We start from the raw sequence: 16,945 nt of genomic DNA on the forward strand, positions 1-16,945 counted from the left end.
TGGGCTGAGAGCAGCTTTGCCTATGGGTTGCCTGGGTATGATCCCTGGCACCCCCACCCCCACCCCCACCAAACACCACCAAGTGTAGACCCCAAACAAAACAAAAATTGGAATAACTGAACTAAGCAACCTGGACAGCTGAGAAGGTCTGTCTGAACATTTCAGGCTACACTCTGATGTCAAGATCCTAACTGCACAGATTAAAACGGAGTTTTCCTAGTTCAGATGAACTTTCTCCTCCTGGGGCTCTTCCAAGTACAATGCTGAAAGTAGAGCTATCAAGAAAGCGTGAAAGCAGAGTCCTGCCATTTCAGAACTATTGAATTTATTTGCGGCTGCTCCCCCCCCTCCCCCCCGCCCCCATACTCTACAACTAGCACTTTCTCTATACATGCATGTCTCATTTCACTGAACATCACTTCACCGAACTTTGCAGATGTGGGATGTTGTGGGCTCTTTCTTTTATTTGTAGTGCCAGAGATTAAGGTCTGTGCTCTGCCACTGGGCACACCCAGGGCCCCAAGTGCTTTATATTTTACAAGACCCACCAGCAGCAAGATTAGGATTTGCTGAAGGCTCAACTGATAACATCTTTCAGCATATTTTAGCAAATAGCTTAAATTGGTTTGTTGTTGTTAGGTTTGGAGGCCACACCCTGTGGTGCTCAGGGCTTGCTCCTGGCCCTGGTCTCAGGAATGACTCCTTGAAGGACTCAGACCATATGGTGTACTGGGGGGTTGAACCCAGGTCCTCCGTGTGCAAAGCAAGTACCCCTGTCCACTGTACTCTCTCAACCCCTGTAACAAACATTTTAATTAAGGTGTATAAATTGTTTCTTTTTAAACAATGCTATTGCACTCAACAAAGTATAGTCTAGTGTAGACCTAAATTTTATATGCACCAGGAGATCAGAACATTTTTATTTTTGCTCTTTGGGTTACACCTGGCAATGCTCAGGGGTTACTCCTGGCTCTGCACTTACTAATTACTCCTGGCATTGCTCTGAGGACCATATGGAATGCCGGGGACCGAACCCGGGTCGGCTGCGTGCAAGGCAAATGCCCTACCCACGGTGCTGTTGCTCCAGCCCAAAGAACAGCAATTTTGTGACTCACTTTATTGTGATGTTCACCCTAGAGCCATGGTTTGGAACCAAATGCTCTCTGTGGTGTCCCTATACTTGGTGCCATTTTTAGCACTTAGTAAATATTAACTTTTTGAATCTTTCACTCCTTGCCAGCTGAAGCCATTGCTAAATCATTTCACAGATGGCCAGCTGAAGCTCAAGTAACTGTCTTTTCCAAGGCCACAGTCAGTTAGCCGTGGTGGCAGAATCCAAGCCCAGATGGCAGAATGCTTCATCCTGGGGTACGCTAAAGCTGCTAGGAGTCCCCCAGTGCTCTTCTTCCCAAAGTTGCTGAGGTTCTTTTTATATTCTCTGCTGGGCAGCAGGACAGCTGGTGGGAGTGGCCTTCCTGGGTCTGTGGCTCCAGTCATGACTCATCTCTTTTCTCATCTTCTCTTCTTACCTGCCCACTTCTGTGTGGACACACTTAAGAATTTGCTCCATGACTGTCCAGGCCAGGGGGTGGAGACTCATTGTTCACAGCTTTGGGAGGAGAGTGGTGTGGTCTGGGGGGTGGAGCCAGGCCTAAGAGTGCTTGAGTGGCGTAGACCTGCCTCTCACCAGCCCACCAACCAGTCTTCCTGTGTGCAGATTTGGCTGAGACCTCCCACGCTTGGAATGCCAGCCATCCGCCAGCCATCCACGCTAGCGCTACAGCTCCCAGGAGCCCCGAGCTTCCTAAGTCCCCAGGGAAATGCTGGGGCCACAGATAAAGGACTTCCATTTTCAAACCCCTAAAACACCATCTTTCGAAAGTAGTCATATCTCTCCTTTCCAAAAATCTATCTGTATGTATGATCAGGGAAGAACCACCTAGAAACTTCTCTTCAGCTGATTTAAGTTTTTTGATCCTTGTCTGAAACTAATCAGCCTAAACGTTTGTGTGCATGACCCCATCTTTAAAATAATAAGTGTGATTTTATTCCTATTATTAACTCATTTTACTGAATAGAAAATGCCTTCAACTTGAATTCGAACCAAAGGGCTTTTGGATTCAGCTTCCCATCTCCTGCTGTCCCAAGTATATGATCAACAAATGCAAGTTAGCAAACCTGCTTCCCGGGGACCGTGATGATCTGGTGGTCCCCTGGCCTGACCCAGATGAATCTGATTTCCTAGTTTTTGTCCCTGCTCATAAATCCATGGGGGAACACCTGGTCCTTGGGCACACTGCAGCCCGGGGTCCATTCAGGTGGTGCTCGAGAAATAACTTCCTTAGCATCTCTATCCAAGACTACCATAGTTAGAAAAGCAGTCCAGAACAAGACAAGCAACACCACCAGCAAATTTGAACTCTTGCCCTTTTGGGTATATTTTACACCCTTTTCACCTTATCTCCTAGGAAGAAAAATTTCAAACATGCTAGAAGTTGTGCAAATTCAGGATATTTGGGAAAGGTTGTGTTTTGTAGACAGAAGAAGATTCTGCTCCTGAATCCGGCTTTCCTGCGCTTCCCTCAGTGTCCCTGCCTTTGGCAAGTGTTGCCGGGCAAGCGTGATTCTTTCTTAAAGGAAACATTCATCATTCTAAAATGCCCCCGAGTTATTGAAACACAGGCAGATAAACTTAATCAAGAAAGGTTAAATAATCACTCCTTGTTCCAGCTTGTCCTGACTACTCCCGCTCCTCCAAAAGTTTATAATTTGGCATTAGCAACATGAAAAATGGAGACTAAGCTCATTGGCATTATAGCCAAATGCTCCATGATGGGACCCAGGCTCAGTTCAGTGTGAGTTTCAGAGAGAACGGAGGGAGAAGGTTTGGGAAGGATTTGTAGGTAAGTGATACCTATGCTGGCAGCTTTTGAGAATGGAGAAGGTTTGAAAAGGAAAGACTCTTGAGGTGGTGAAAGAAGAGGTGGGTTGAGGATGCTTTGAGGTCAGTGAGCAACTCGCCCTATAACAGGAAGTATACATGAAGGGAGGTAGCAGCATAGTAACCAAAACACTGATCGTCTTGTTTCCAAACAGGAAATCCAGGCCTGTGCTCAAAAGTATAGGCATGGAGGGGGCAAATATTTGAAACTGAGGTTGTCAGAGAAAATCTGCATTTATATTTCTTTCTCACGGATGATTGAGCCAATCCAATATGATAGCTACGATACCTCCATACCATTCAGGATGCTTGTACGCCATGGCTGTAATTCTTATCAGAAGATGAGATGTGAACACTTTTTATACTTTAGAGGAGCTTCATAAAATGTTTATCTAACAGGTGCAAGTTTTGTAGCGTGGTTTCAGCTCTACACACTCTGGGGTCCCCCTAACCCAACAGTGCTCAGTGCAGTGTGGACTGTTTGTATGGGCTGGAAAACCCTGCAAATGGTACTCAGGGCAGACAGTCAGGGGAGGGGGCTCCTGCAGTTCACACAGCCATCAGAGACATAAAAACCAGGGTACTCTCCCAAAGGCAACCCCGAGTTTCAGCTTGAATGGTGTAATGATTCGGGCTCCAGGAAGGGTGGTGTATAACGATATGAAACCTCATACCCTTGAATCGCCTCTAATGATGGAGTCCCACAAGACAATTGAAGATTAGAAAGCCACAGGTCACGGAGGCCGAGCCGTCCCCATTTTCCTGCTTTTGCAGGAAGTGATTTTGTAGAAAAGTCAGAGAGGAACTGAGAGGCCCTGGACAGCTCAGAGTTGGTGATTTTCACAGCTGGCTGCAAGACATTCGCGTGTCTCCGAAGCAGCCCTTCATCCTCTGAGCAGCTCCCGGGACCCCACAGACACTCCCCCACTGGCCACAGGGCTCAGGGAGGCCCTCCTGCTGAGGACGCACCTCCGGCTTGAGTCTTGGATGGTAAGACAGTCTCAGTTCTTTAATTTCGGCACGACTAGGTTTGTCTCTGTCGCTCCTTCTTGGCAATTGGGAAACAAACAAACAAAAAAGTATGTGGAATTTTCTGGTATTACAGAGCTACTCAGAAATCCAAGCCTTCAGAGTGAATTTGGCCGCTCTGAAATCTTGGTGCTGGGATTGAGGTCTGGGGGTTAGTGATCAACTAAATTTATGTTTGTGTCTTCTGCCCGCCCTCCACCAAACGCCTGTGTGCAAATGTGACCCACCGGCACTTAGCCCTGTGAAGCTGGAGACCCCCACGGGGGTGTCCAGACTCCATGGAGCTTTTCTGTCATTGAGAAGCTCCAGGAGTATTTTTAGAGGACCTTGTTCCTACAAATGAGGAAGTCTGGCAGATGGCCCTTCCGGCTGGATTTTTTTTTTTTTTTTTTAATTTCAGCTTTCTACCCCTCCTGTAGGGAGAAAAGTCTGGCAAGGTTTCTTTTTCTCAAGACAATGGGGGGAAAAAGGCATTCTGAAAGCAAAGGGCGGCAGCTGCAGGGCGGGGAGTCTCCCAAGACTCCCCCCAGGCGGGGTGGGGGGGTTGGCCCTGCATTTCACCTTACTCGCCTGTGACTGTGTCTAATCAATGGGGGAGGCAGGGAAGGAAGTCAGAGCAAGAACAAGCCATTTATCACCAGGCAAGAGCAAAGCCATCTGTGTGGGCTGAGGACTCCTGCAGCTGATAAGACTGTTATTCACCACCCAGAGTCTGTGGCTGGGGCCATTGAAGCCACTTCCTTACATTTCATGACACCAGGTTTTTATCCTAGAGATGGGAGCATACCAGCTTCATAACAGACAAATCAGTTGATTATAAATGAGAGAAAAGTCTCTTCTTTCCTCTTTCTTCTCTCTCTCTCTCTCTCTCTCTCTCTCTCTCTCTGCATTTTGAAGCCACACTGGCAGTGCTCAGGTCTTACTCCTGTACTCCTGGCTCTGTGCTCAGGCGTCACTCCTGTGATATCGGGGACCACCATATGCAGTGCTGGGGATCCAACTCTGGTCTGCCATGTGCAGGCCTTAATCCCTGTATTCTCTCTCCAGCTGGAGCAAAGTGTCTTTTGTTAAAATAAGTGGGGTCTTGCGCTGCGTTGATGTGCAAACCCAGAATGTCATTTGTCCTTGCCTCTGGGAGAGCAAACAATGTGGGTCAGAAAAGTCAGTTGGTGAGTCTAACTAAACCTTTATCCCCAAGATATAGAATAAGAATAGCTCGAGAGAGTGAAATAATGAGCAAGCCTCACATTTGAATGTAATGTAATCAACTGAAATTGAACTTTATTAAAATAAATCCTGTAATCGGTGGTATAATACACACATGCAGAGTGTGTAAGCCTGGGTCGATTTAAGGAAAGTTATTAGTGGAACTTTGCACAGCAGAGCCTGGCAAGCTACCCGTGGCATATTTGATGTGCCAAAAACAGTAACAATAAGTCTCACAGTGGAGATGTTACTGGTGCCCACTCAAGCAAATCGATGAGCAAAGGGATGACAGTGATCCCACTAACAAAACAAAGGAGGAAATCGTATCTTTTTATAGGCGAGATGGTAAAGGCATTTGATAAAATGTAACATCTAGAAATTGTTTTAAAATATAAAACAGGAAACAGTTAGGCCCTGGCTCCAGGTTTTCCTGCTCTTGCAATCTGACTTTCTCTCTAAAAAGTGTCTACCCAAACCCACAGCAAACCCATACTTAGTGTTCAAACATCCCTGCCCTGCTCTCCTGCTCTGTACCTGAGAGTTCCTTTGTGCATCTGGCCCTTGAGAATTCTTCTTTTAGTGCTTGGTTTTCACTTTTATCTTTTTTTTTTTTTATGTTTTGGTTTGAGGGGTTACAGTGGTGCTCAGGACTTACTCCTGGCACTGACTCTGTGGTGGGGGGCATGGGGGGCATCATATGCAGTACCACTATTAGAACTCCCATGAAAGCAGCACCTTAAGCCCTCCCCCCCACCCCCGCATCCACTCCGGCCCTTTACTTTAAATACGTGTGTGAGCACGAATGCACGCACATGCGCAAACCTGTGCACTCTTATCAGTTTTGTAGCTTTGTCTACTTCCATGCATTTCGTTGTGTGTTTTTCTGAATTTATGGAGTCAGGGGCTGTGTCTTTTCAGCTGTACTGTTGGTATTTGTCCCTAGACAACTTTATGGTCCAAGGACCAAAAGACTCCAGAGAGCACTTTATAGGGTCCAGGCTTGGGTGTTGATAGAACTGGGCTCTTCTGCTTGACAAAGGAGTCATCTTTTTTTTTTTTTCTACAACTTCATACCCTGACTTCATCTGAGAAAGCCATTCTTGATGGATCCAATAAGGATAAAGAATAAGTTATGAAACTTCCTATGATTTCATGTTGCCAGAGGGCAAAACAAAGACACTCTATGGCCATAGCACTTCCTAAAGATTTGATATTTGCAAGTTCCTGCAGTGTCAGTGAAATATAAAGAGTGCTATTATAGGCATCATTGCCACCTCTGTGATTTTGAGCTTTGACAGCTTTAAAACATTGCCTCAGGATTGGAGTGAGGAGAGGGACATGTTTCTAGACAGTGCTTTTCATGGCAACAAACTTTCTGCCAGTTCTTCTGTTAGGAAACCAGGGATTCCAGTGAGTGAGTACCAATATCTGGTCTCTCCATGTTGAACACAAAGATCGATATTGTCTTGACTGTAAGGTCATGAGCATTAAATAAGGCAGCTCTGATGCCAAATCAATACCACATTCTATATTTCCTACCCAGATACTGACCGATAGAGCTGAGGCAGTAGGAACAGGAATGCCATCTGATGTATCAGTTCATACAAATCTGGGTTACCACCAACAGGGCCAGAACCTGATTGATCATGGTCTGTTTCACTTAGTGGTGAAAATATCAGGTCATGGTGAATATTCATGTAGCCCTTGGAAAAGGTGAAGAAGAAAATCAATAAGCTAAATGCTCTACCTAATAATGGAACTCTTTTCTCTAAGGAACTCTTTTTTCTTTTTTTCTTGAACTTGGCATTCTTTTGCCCAATAGATCAGTGTTACTGATGAGTGAAACTGAAGATTTTATAGAAAGCCTAAGGGCAGATGCCTTAGACATCTAGGCGGGTTCCTTGAACTGGAATAAGGGTTATGGTTGAGTGATTTATCTCAGCATTATACTAGATGTCTGGTGAAAATGTAAATAAAATTTTCCTTAATTTTAAGGAATAACCTAAGGGAAAAGAGTGCCTGCCCCCCAAAAAAAATTTCCATATTTTTAGTCCTAACTTATGATTCACTTGTACTTTAATTTTGCAAAAGTGTCCCAGTCTCTCATTTCTCTATACTTTGATGTGCAGAATAATGTTTAATTCTTTATAGAAATGTTATTCAGGGTATAGTGGAGTTGGTGAATGTTTGGGCAGAACCTGAAGACTGATCTGGTTGCTTGTCTACTTCTAATACACTCGTTTCTTTTAGCCACACTGGAGTCTCTAAACCACTCATGTGTCTAAGGTTTCAGAAGAGCCACAGTTGTCTCTCCGCAGAATGATTTGTTCAGAACTTGCTGGCATGGTTTCAAGAGCATTGCACGTTCTTGGATCTATACACCTGTGTTGTTTTTTTTTTTAAACAGAAACTAAATTTTAATGCTTCCTCTTGTTTGTTTTTACACTTTCCAGGCACCTATTAAAAATGAACAAGAGCAGCTCTGATTTGGAAAAAGTGAGCCAGGGCTCCACGGAAAGCCTCAGCCCGTCCTTCCGGGGTGCCCAAGTCAGCTTCACTGCCGGCTCCACGGACAGCCTGGCCTCTGACTCCAGGACCTGCAGCGATGGAGGTAACAGTTTGGCCCTTGACAGGGAGACATGGGTTCCCTCAGGTCTGCTGTGCCACACCTGGGTGGTTGAGAGTCAGGATCTGCAAAGCTGAGCCTGCTCCACTGCCCAAATCCAGTTTCCCCCTTGAAATGGGCTTTGCATAGGAGCAGTGGAAGTTCATTTTCAGGTGAATCTAGGACCAGGTACCTCATCCTACAAGGCCTTTTCCAGTTGTGTGTGCATCTGCATGGAGGCAAGGTGGAAAGAGGTGGGAGTTAAGAGTATTTCAAAGACTCTAGATTCTTGTGTGTTCCGTGTATATGGTCTGTTCTCAGACTTGGATCAGTTTTCAGGGGCTGGGTACTTGCCAATCACAAGTTTCACTGTGTGTGTGTGTCTGTCTCTCACACATACACACATTTTTGTGAATATAGAGGTGCTTACTTGAATGTTCATCAAACCAGCAACAATTCCACATTCAGGATAAAGCTGTAGTGCTCCTGTGTGGGTCTGTCTTGACTGGCCATAGCCCCGGAAGGGAGCTCTCTTTTTTTCTCTTGTCTACTTCTCATATACTCATTTCTCTTAGCCACACTTGAATCTCCAAACCACTGATATGCATAAAGTTTCAGAAGAGACACTGGGAGCTTTCATCTGTCCAGCCTTCTTGCATGTGTGAGTCCTCTCTGCCTTTCCTTGGACCTGCTTTGGCATGGGGGGATGCAACCAGCGCTCACATGACTTCCTCTCTCATTCCCCCAGGAGCATTTCATCTCTAGATAATTTTGGAGCAGGGGTTTCCCTTGTCAGTTTACTGTCGCCCACATATTTTTTCTGTCTGTATCATAAGTAAAATATGAGGAAAGAGGCCTATGTTGTAAGTCAGCTTATGGCGTGTTCTCATGGCGATTTTCTGCTCACTTGGGCTCAAAAACAGGAAACTTTGGCTAGAGCTTGGGTGGAATGGGGCAAAAGGAGGGTTGCTTTTCCTACAGGTTTCTGGAAAAGCAAAACCTTTTCTGTCTTTTCTCCTTTTCCCAGCCGAATGTGCAAAGCATCCACAAGGCAGATGATCCCATCGTGGGCTGGGCCAGGCACATTAAACCATCTGACCCTGTGCTGATGCCCTTGGTCTGTCCTTGGGGACTGTCTGTGGCCAGTTCTGGGGGAGTCGTCTGCCTCCAGGGCCCTGCAGTGGTGGTGATACATCGGCTCAGCACTTTGCTGGGCAGAGCCTGTGAACTGAGGTGTTCGCACTCAGGGTTCTTTAGGACTGGCAAGGAGATAAGATTAAGGCTTGGGAGTGGGATGGGATCAGCTAAGACACCCGGCTGCCCAGAGCATGTGTGCTTCTAAAGACTTCCAGAACACAGGGGAGTCAGTGAGCACTGATCTAGGAAGCATTCAGGGGAACCTCTCAGAGGTATGGTTTTAGTTAAGCATCATGGCATTTTGACCTGGCCCATTTCGATGTCAGGGTAGCACATAGCTCACAACTTACCCTGGGTCCATCCAGTCCCTTGTTGGGACCCTGCTTGTGATGAGAGTAACCCAGTAAACCTAAGTTCCTTGTGGCAAGGCAGGAAGGACAAATTAATGTTATCCTATAAGAATTGAGTAGGTGGAGGGAGAAGAAAAGACCTTTGCCAGCTAAGGGAACAATAAGGGGGCCAAAGGCCTGGGGCCAGCAGTGTATATTGGGGGGGGAGCAGATAAGGGGGACCTGGGGAATGAGGTTGGGGAAGCAGGAAGTTGGACTGGGCACATTCTTGAAGCCAATTTGTGGGGTGGGAAATAGAGGCCACAGTGGGGTTATAGTTAAATTAAAAGGAGTCCTTTTCATGATGATTCTTTTATCATCAGCTAGTTAGGCTGTGGAAGTGCACTTCAACATTTGTATTCTTAAGATCAAACATATAAACCATATTATCACCCTCTGACTGTTCATCGAGCGCAAGCTTTCTCTGGCCTCTGTGTGTGCTCTCTACCCAGAATCTTGCTTTGAAACTGACCATTCACCTGAAGGCTGCGTGCTCTCTCCACACCCTTCTACCTCCCTCCCGCTCCTTCGAAACATCTCTTCAACATTAATCTGCAGGCTACTGGAACCACTGGTTTTGAACTGTATGAAATTCGCTGTTCATCTTATCATTAACCAAGAAGGTTTGCTTCCGAGCTGCCCTAGCACAGCTGTCTGAGTTTCTGCTCAATCCGGTTGCCCTCATAGCTGGGACAGTATACATCACATCTTCTAGACTCAGTGACTCATATAGGGAAAGGTTCCCTGGAACCAGTCAAGTACAGACCTCCATAGTGCTCTGTGTTAAGTCAGACACCAGTGGACCGTGTATTGTGTTGGCAAAAGTTGATTCCTAAAAGTGACTTCCCTTTTTGTTAACTTCCTACATCCTCAGTATGGGCTGACCTGTGTTACGTGAGTTTTTGACCCCTCAGGTTTTAGATCTGCTCGTGCACAGCCGTCTTTCATTCCCAAGTCCCCATTCTCCTGCTTACCCATAACTTAAGTTTTAAAAATTTTTGATTTTGTTTTCTGGGAGGGGCTCAGAGGCTCAGTGGCCCTTTCTGGAGATTCTTTGCCAACTGAGCAGGTGATTCAGTGCAAGGGCCTGAGGTTGCAACACTGCTAGGACTCTGTTTGTTAGGAATTTCTCAGGTGCCCCTGCAATGCCAGGAAGCCCCAGGGCCACGCCCATTGGTGCTCAGGGACCTCCAGGGACAGACGCAGCCCTGCTTGTGAGACCCTGTGAGACTGAAGCAGGTATGCACTTTAACCCCTGCACTATCTCTCCAGCCTTGAGTTTTAAACTTTAAAAGAAAAAACAAACATAATTGAACTCTGTTGCGCTATTTGAGTTTGTCTAAACTTTGTATTTACAAGCTATTACCCTGGCCTGTTTATATATATATAAATATATAATATTGTTTATATATATAAATATATTATATATATATTCAATTAAAAATATAACAAAAAGAGATGCATAGGAGACATGACAAGGAAAGGATATATATACATATATATACAATATATATATTGTATATATACAATATATATACAACATATATGTATATACATAGGAGACATGACAAGGAAAGGATATATATACATATATATACAATATATATATTGTATATATACAATATATATACAATATATATGTATATATACATATATATTGTACATATACAATATATATATTGTATATATACAATATATATATACAATATATATGTATATATACATATATATATCCTTTCCTTGTCATGTCTCCTATGCATCTCTTTTTGTTATATTTTTAATTGAATATATATTATATATTTATATATATATAAACAGGCCAGGGTAATAGCTGGCCTGTTTATATATATATAAATATATATACATATATATACAATATATATATTCAATATATATGTATATATATACATATATATATCCTTTCCTTGTCATGTCTCTCTCCTATCCATCTCTTTTTGTTATATTTTTAATTGAATCATAGGAGATACACAGTTACAAAGTGTTCCAACACCCGTCCCTTCACCAGTATATTCCCCACCACAGTGCCACAAAGTCCCCAGTCTCCCTCCCTCCCCTACCATGCCAGTCTCCTATGGTAGGCACTTTTCTTCTCTTCCTCCCCTCCCCCAAACTTGCTTTCTTGCATGCTCACTTGTTCGATCTCTTGCTCTTTTTTTTTTGTGCATTTGGCTTGCAATACAGATACACACACACACATATATATATGTATATATATATGTATATATATAAAACAACTGGACAAAAGTTGTTTGTGTGTATATACATATATATATATATATATATATATATATATATGAGAGAGACTTATTGTTACCGTTTTTGGCATATCCAATACACACAGGTAGCTTGCCAGGCTTTGTCGCGCGGGCTCGATACTCTCAGTAGCTTGCCGGGCTCTCTGAGAGGGGCGGAGGAATCGAACTTGGGTCGGCCACATGAAAGGCAAACGCCCAACGGCTGTGCTATCGCTCCAGCCCTATATATATATCACTTATCACTGTCACTGTTATGCAGTGGGTAGGACGTTTGCCTTGCATACGACCGACCCGGGTTTGGTTCCTCCATCCTTCTTGGAGAGCCCAGCAAGCTACCGAGAGTATCTAGCCCCCATGGCAGAGCCTAGCAAGCTATCCATGGTGTATTCGATATGCCAAAAACAGTAACAACAAGTCTCACAATGAAGACGGGATGGCAGTGACACAGTGATGTGTATATATACATACATATATATATATATGTATACATACATATATATCCTTTTACCTACTTTCAGCACTCAATTCTTGTCCAGAGTGGTCATTTTCAAGTATTATTGTCATAGTGGTCCCTTCTCTTTCTGAACTCCCCTCTCCTCCCACTTGTGGCAGGCTTCCACATTTCTACTGTTCTTCGGTATTAGTCTCATACTACGTCTTTTATATCCCACAAATGAGTGCAGTCATTGTATGTCTGTTCTCTCTCCTTCTGACTCAATCCACACAGCATGATATTCTCCATGTCCATCATTTATAAGCAAATTTCATGACTTCATTTTTTCTGGTGACTGCGTAGTATTCCACTGTGTAAATGTGCCATAGTTTCTTTATCCAGTTGTCTGTTCTTGGGCACTCAGGATGTTTATAGATTCTGGCTATTGAGAATAGTGCTGCACTGAACATAGGAGTGAATGAGCCCCTAGGATATATTCCCAGCCATGGTATTGCTGGGACAGAAGGAAGCTCAATTGCTAGCTTTTTGAGAAGTGCACATATTGTTTTCCAAACACCCCCTACCCATCTCCTAGCTCATTTGTCGACATGGGCAGCTCAGATGTCTCATGAGTCAGCTCCAGGGAAGGCTGCATCTGTCTAAGCAGTTGTTTGGTTTGCATGGACTGGGGGTAGTTGACTCCAGGGATCAGGATGATTCATGAATGGCACCAAGGGGAAGGTGCCTCTAGTGAGTGGATGAATGGGAGTGAGGGGAAGTGATCATCTCAGTGTGGTTTTCACCTGGCCAGTGCCAATCTAGAAGAGGAGAACCAGTGCCAAGCCACAGGATTTTCCTCTACACAGTTCTTGTAGCTGTTGCATATTAAGTAGCATATTAAGTAGCACAAGCTCTTGCACAGACTGGCAGGAAATTTCTTCTTACCACCACTGGTCCATGGTAGTTGAAAACTGCTGGTCCAAAAAATCATCAGAAATGGTCACAAAAGAAATAATCAGCAGAAGACTTGTGCCTTAAATGGCTGTTTTTCGTTTGGCCACAGACAGAAGTGCCCAGGGATCATGTCCTGGGGATTGAACCTGGGGCTCCAGTATGCAAAGCATAGGCCTGAGAGCCGAACAATCTCCTCACCCCAAATGGATACTTTTAAATGTGCAAATCTTATGTTGCATTAAGATCATTTTCTTTTTATTTTCTTTTTTTTGAGGGTTTTGCACCAGGTGATGCTCAAGGACTATTTCTGGCTCTGTGCTCAGAGATCACTCTTAGTGGACACAGCAGACCTTTTTGGTGCTAGGGATTGAGCCAAGGTTGGTTGTGCACAAGCCAAGCACCGTAAGGCCTGTGCTCTCAAAGGCCCTTAGTTTTCTTTTTGATTTAGAACATTAAAATTCCAGCACCTGTGGGTACCAGGTTTTCACAGTGGATTAGCAAGTGCTCAGTTGGCAAAACAAAGATGAGAGATTCAAGTATATAGTGACTATAGTATATGCTCACATGGAAGTACATACTAGGGATTTTTTTTTTAATGTAACCAGATGATGTTTCTATAGATAGCAAATCAGAAATGTTTAAATTTAAAGATCTTGATTCTAAGTAGTCAGATTGGTTTTCCCAAAAGTAATGCTATGTAGGTATTTATAATACGACTGTGAATTTGGTCATTGATTTGATAAATGTATATAGCATGCAAACTCTGTGCTATATTGGTGGCTCCAGAAAAACAACACAAAACAAAAAAAACACCCAGTCCCTTCTCTCAGAAATTTACATTCTGGCTGGGAGAGATGGTAATGAGGCAGAGTGGTAGCATGTCACTGTCATGTGGTGCTAAGTGCTTTGGGGAGGAATTCTGTGGAGAAGGGCTCAGGGAGAAGGAAAGTGACCTGTCAGGGGAAAGACACTCAGTCTACAGAGATGTGACATCAATTGGCCAGAGTGCCAGCCTCATGTCCACTAAGCATTTGCTCCGCCATACAGAACGTTACTTGAGACTCTGCAGAAGGAAATCATGTTTTCAAATACAAAAATCCTGAAAAAGGGATCTAAAATCCTCTGTCTCAAAAGAGCGTTTAGTGATGGTTAAAAATGTTTTCTGACTTGATCCTTGAGGGACCCAGTCTAATCTTAAAGAGACTTGGTGCCACCTACATTATACAGCACCCACCAACATCCCACCCCTGACCCCAAGCCCTGTAGGAACAGCCTTGGGGTCTGTCTAGGGATGCCTGTAACTGGAGGGTGGATAACCCACCCCAAAGGCAAGGCCATTCTATTTTGGGGGGCAGGAGTAGTACCGTGCGTGTACTTCATTGGTGGTATGTGACCCAGTAGGGCTTCCTAAGCCTCTCCATGTGTTGGATGCGCAGAGGTAGAGTGGAAAATACAGTAGAGGGACTCCCCAGCACTTGAAGTCCTCACTGTTCCTCTAGTGCTCTTGCTGGGACTGGTGGACCTGGGAGTGCTTACTTCTGGTAGGCCTAGTGGACCACCATGTGGTCTGCCATGTTGCTATAGCCACACTTGGCTTTAACAGTGATGTCCACTCCTGCCCCTCAGTACTGGGGCTGGTATTGCCCTCAACAGCCTCTTTGCCAAGGCAAAGAAATTCTTTTTCAACATTGCCTCTGGCCTAGACCTTTACAGTATCATGGAAGTGGTTGCTTCATCTCTAATGATTCCCTTTATTATTTTTTTTATGTTATTGAATCACTGTGAGATAGTTACAAGCTTTCATGTTTGGGTTACAATCACACAATGATCAAACACCCATCCCTCCACCAATGCACATTCCCCACCACCAATATCCCGGGTATACCCCACCTTTCCCACCCTCCCCCAGCCTCCATGGCAGACAATATTCCCCATACTCTCTCTCTACTTTTGGGCATTATGGCTTACAACACAGACACTGAGAGGTCATCATGTTTGGTCCATTATCTACTTTCGGCACACATCTCCCATCCCGACTGATTCCTCCAGCTATCATTTTCTTAGTGGTCCCTTCTCTATTCCATCTGCCTTCTCCCTTCCACTTATGAAGCAGGCTTCCAGCTATGGGGCAATCCTCCTGGTCCTTGTGTCTACTGCCCTTGGGTGTCAATCTCATGTGATGTTATTCTATACTCCACAAATGAGTGCAGTCCTTTTATGTCTGTCCCTCTCTTTCTGACTCATTTCACTTAGCATGATACTCTCCATGTCTATCCATTTATAAGCAAATTTCATGACTTCATCTCTCCTAGCAACTAAATCCTGAACCGTTACTTCAGTCATGTTCGGTGACATTAGTCCGTGATGTCTTGATAAAAATTCAAACAGGAAAGAGTGAGATAGGGACTAAAAAGAGCACCCCATCGCAGCTTCCACCACTGCTTGGACATTTTTCTGTCATCATCTCACAGTTGGGCTGGAGCGATAGCACAGCAAGTAGGGCGTTTGCCTTGCATGTGGCTGACCTGGGTTCAATTCCTCTGTCCCTCTCGGAGAACCTGGCAAGCTACCGAGAGTATCCTGCCCACATGGCAGAGCCTGGCAAGCTACCCATGGCATATTCGATATGCCAAAACAGTAACAACAAGTTTCACAATGGAGACATTAGGGGTGCCCGCTCGATAAACAATGGGATGACAGCGCTAAAGACAGTGCTACATCTCACAGTAATTTATCCATATTTTAAATGCCACAATTTTTTTCTGAGGTCTGAGAGATAGTATAGGGGTTAAAGGCACCTGCCTTGCATACATCCAATCCTGATTGGCTATCTGGCACCACATGGTTCCCCTGAGTATTTCTAGAGGCAGTTCTGGAGACCCCTGAAGCACTGCCTGGAATAGCCCTGGAGGTCCCCTGAGATCTGGACAATCCCCCTTAGCAGTGGCACATTCTCAAACCCCTCCTTATTGAATTGCTGTCCCGGTTGACCAAAGGTCATGGAGCCGTCTCCCCTGGTCCCCCCAAAAAAATAACCGCCCAAATTTCCTATGCATTTTTATACTTAGTGTATCTGAAAGTTGTTCAAATCAGAACCTCTAGATCTGTTTCATTTTTTTAATGCTTCAGTGTATTAATTAAGCCCTTCTCTTTCCAATGCATGTTTAGGTTATTTTTGGTACGAGGCTACAGTAAGATCCTGTGGCATACATTTGCATGATTTAAATATCTTTGGGAAGATTAATTCTTAGAAGCAGAGGAATTGTTGTGTCAAAATATATGTGCTTTGAAAATAGGTGTTACTACATTATCCTTAAAACAGTACAGCTTTACCACCATCAGCAGAATGTGGAAGTGCTTTAAACTAACTTATAATTTTGACTGTTAATCTGGAAGAAAACCTTTAATGATTATGTTTCAAGTGAAGATTCAAAGATCATGATTTCAGAACCACACGTGGGCTGGAGGTGGGGGCTATTTTCCGTTAGCTGATTTTCCAAACCCAGACAGTTTTGCTTTTTCTTCTTCTTCTTTTATTTTTTTGCATGTAAATTGCATTCACGTCTTGATTATTGTTTACAGGGATGGTAAAGTGGTCCAGAGAGATTCCTCACAAATGCCACATTTTCCATCTATCTGTGAAATGCTAACAGTACCCTTCCATTTTCAGATCATGCAACCTTTATGAAAAACCAAGCATTTGTTTTGAAGGTGTGCCCTGCTTTTTTTTTTTTTTTCATAAAGCCATCTAGAGTTGAGTCTGTTGTGACAGTGGAACCAAACCAGCGGTTGCATAATTTTCCTTTGGAGGAAAAAGTGAAAGGGTGAAAAAGTGAGAGGCTATTCTAGCCTCTTCACCTCTATGCTTCTCTTCTGAAGAGAAAGAGGGGCTTACTGAAAGACAGAAAAGAGTTGAGCTCCAAAGTAGAAGAGTTTGGAGTTTGATGACTTTTTTGTTTTGTTTCGGGGTTTTGA

The 16,945-nt window shown here is 44.1% G+C and overlaps 1 protein-coding gene across 1 annotated transcript in view; it reads left to right on the forward strand.

Moving 5' to 3' along the window:
- The window catches only part of PRAG1 (PEAK1 related, kinase-activating pseudokinase 1), a 50,525-nt gene that overhangs the window by 19,052 nt on the left and 14,528 nt on the right, over positions 1-16,945 (forward strand). Inside the window, exon 4 of the mRNA XM_055144180.1 lies at positions 7,630-7,787. Coding sequence (XP_055000155.1) covers positions 7,630-7,787 — 158 coding nt within the window. The remainder of the gene's footprint in view (positions 1-7,629; positions 7,788-16,945) is intronic.

The sequence above is a fragment of the Sorex araneus genome, chromosome 1 (genome assembly GCF_027595985.1).
Source record: "Sorex araneus isolate mSorAra2 chromosome 1, mSorAra2.pri, whole genome shotgun sequence".
NCBI classification, from domain to species: Eukaryota; Metazoa; Chordata; class Mammalia; order Eulipotyphla; family Soricidae; genus Sorex; species Sorex araneus.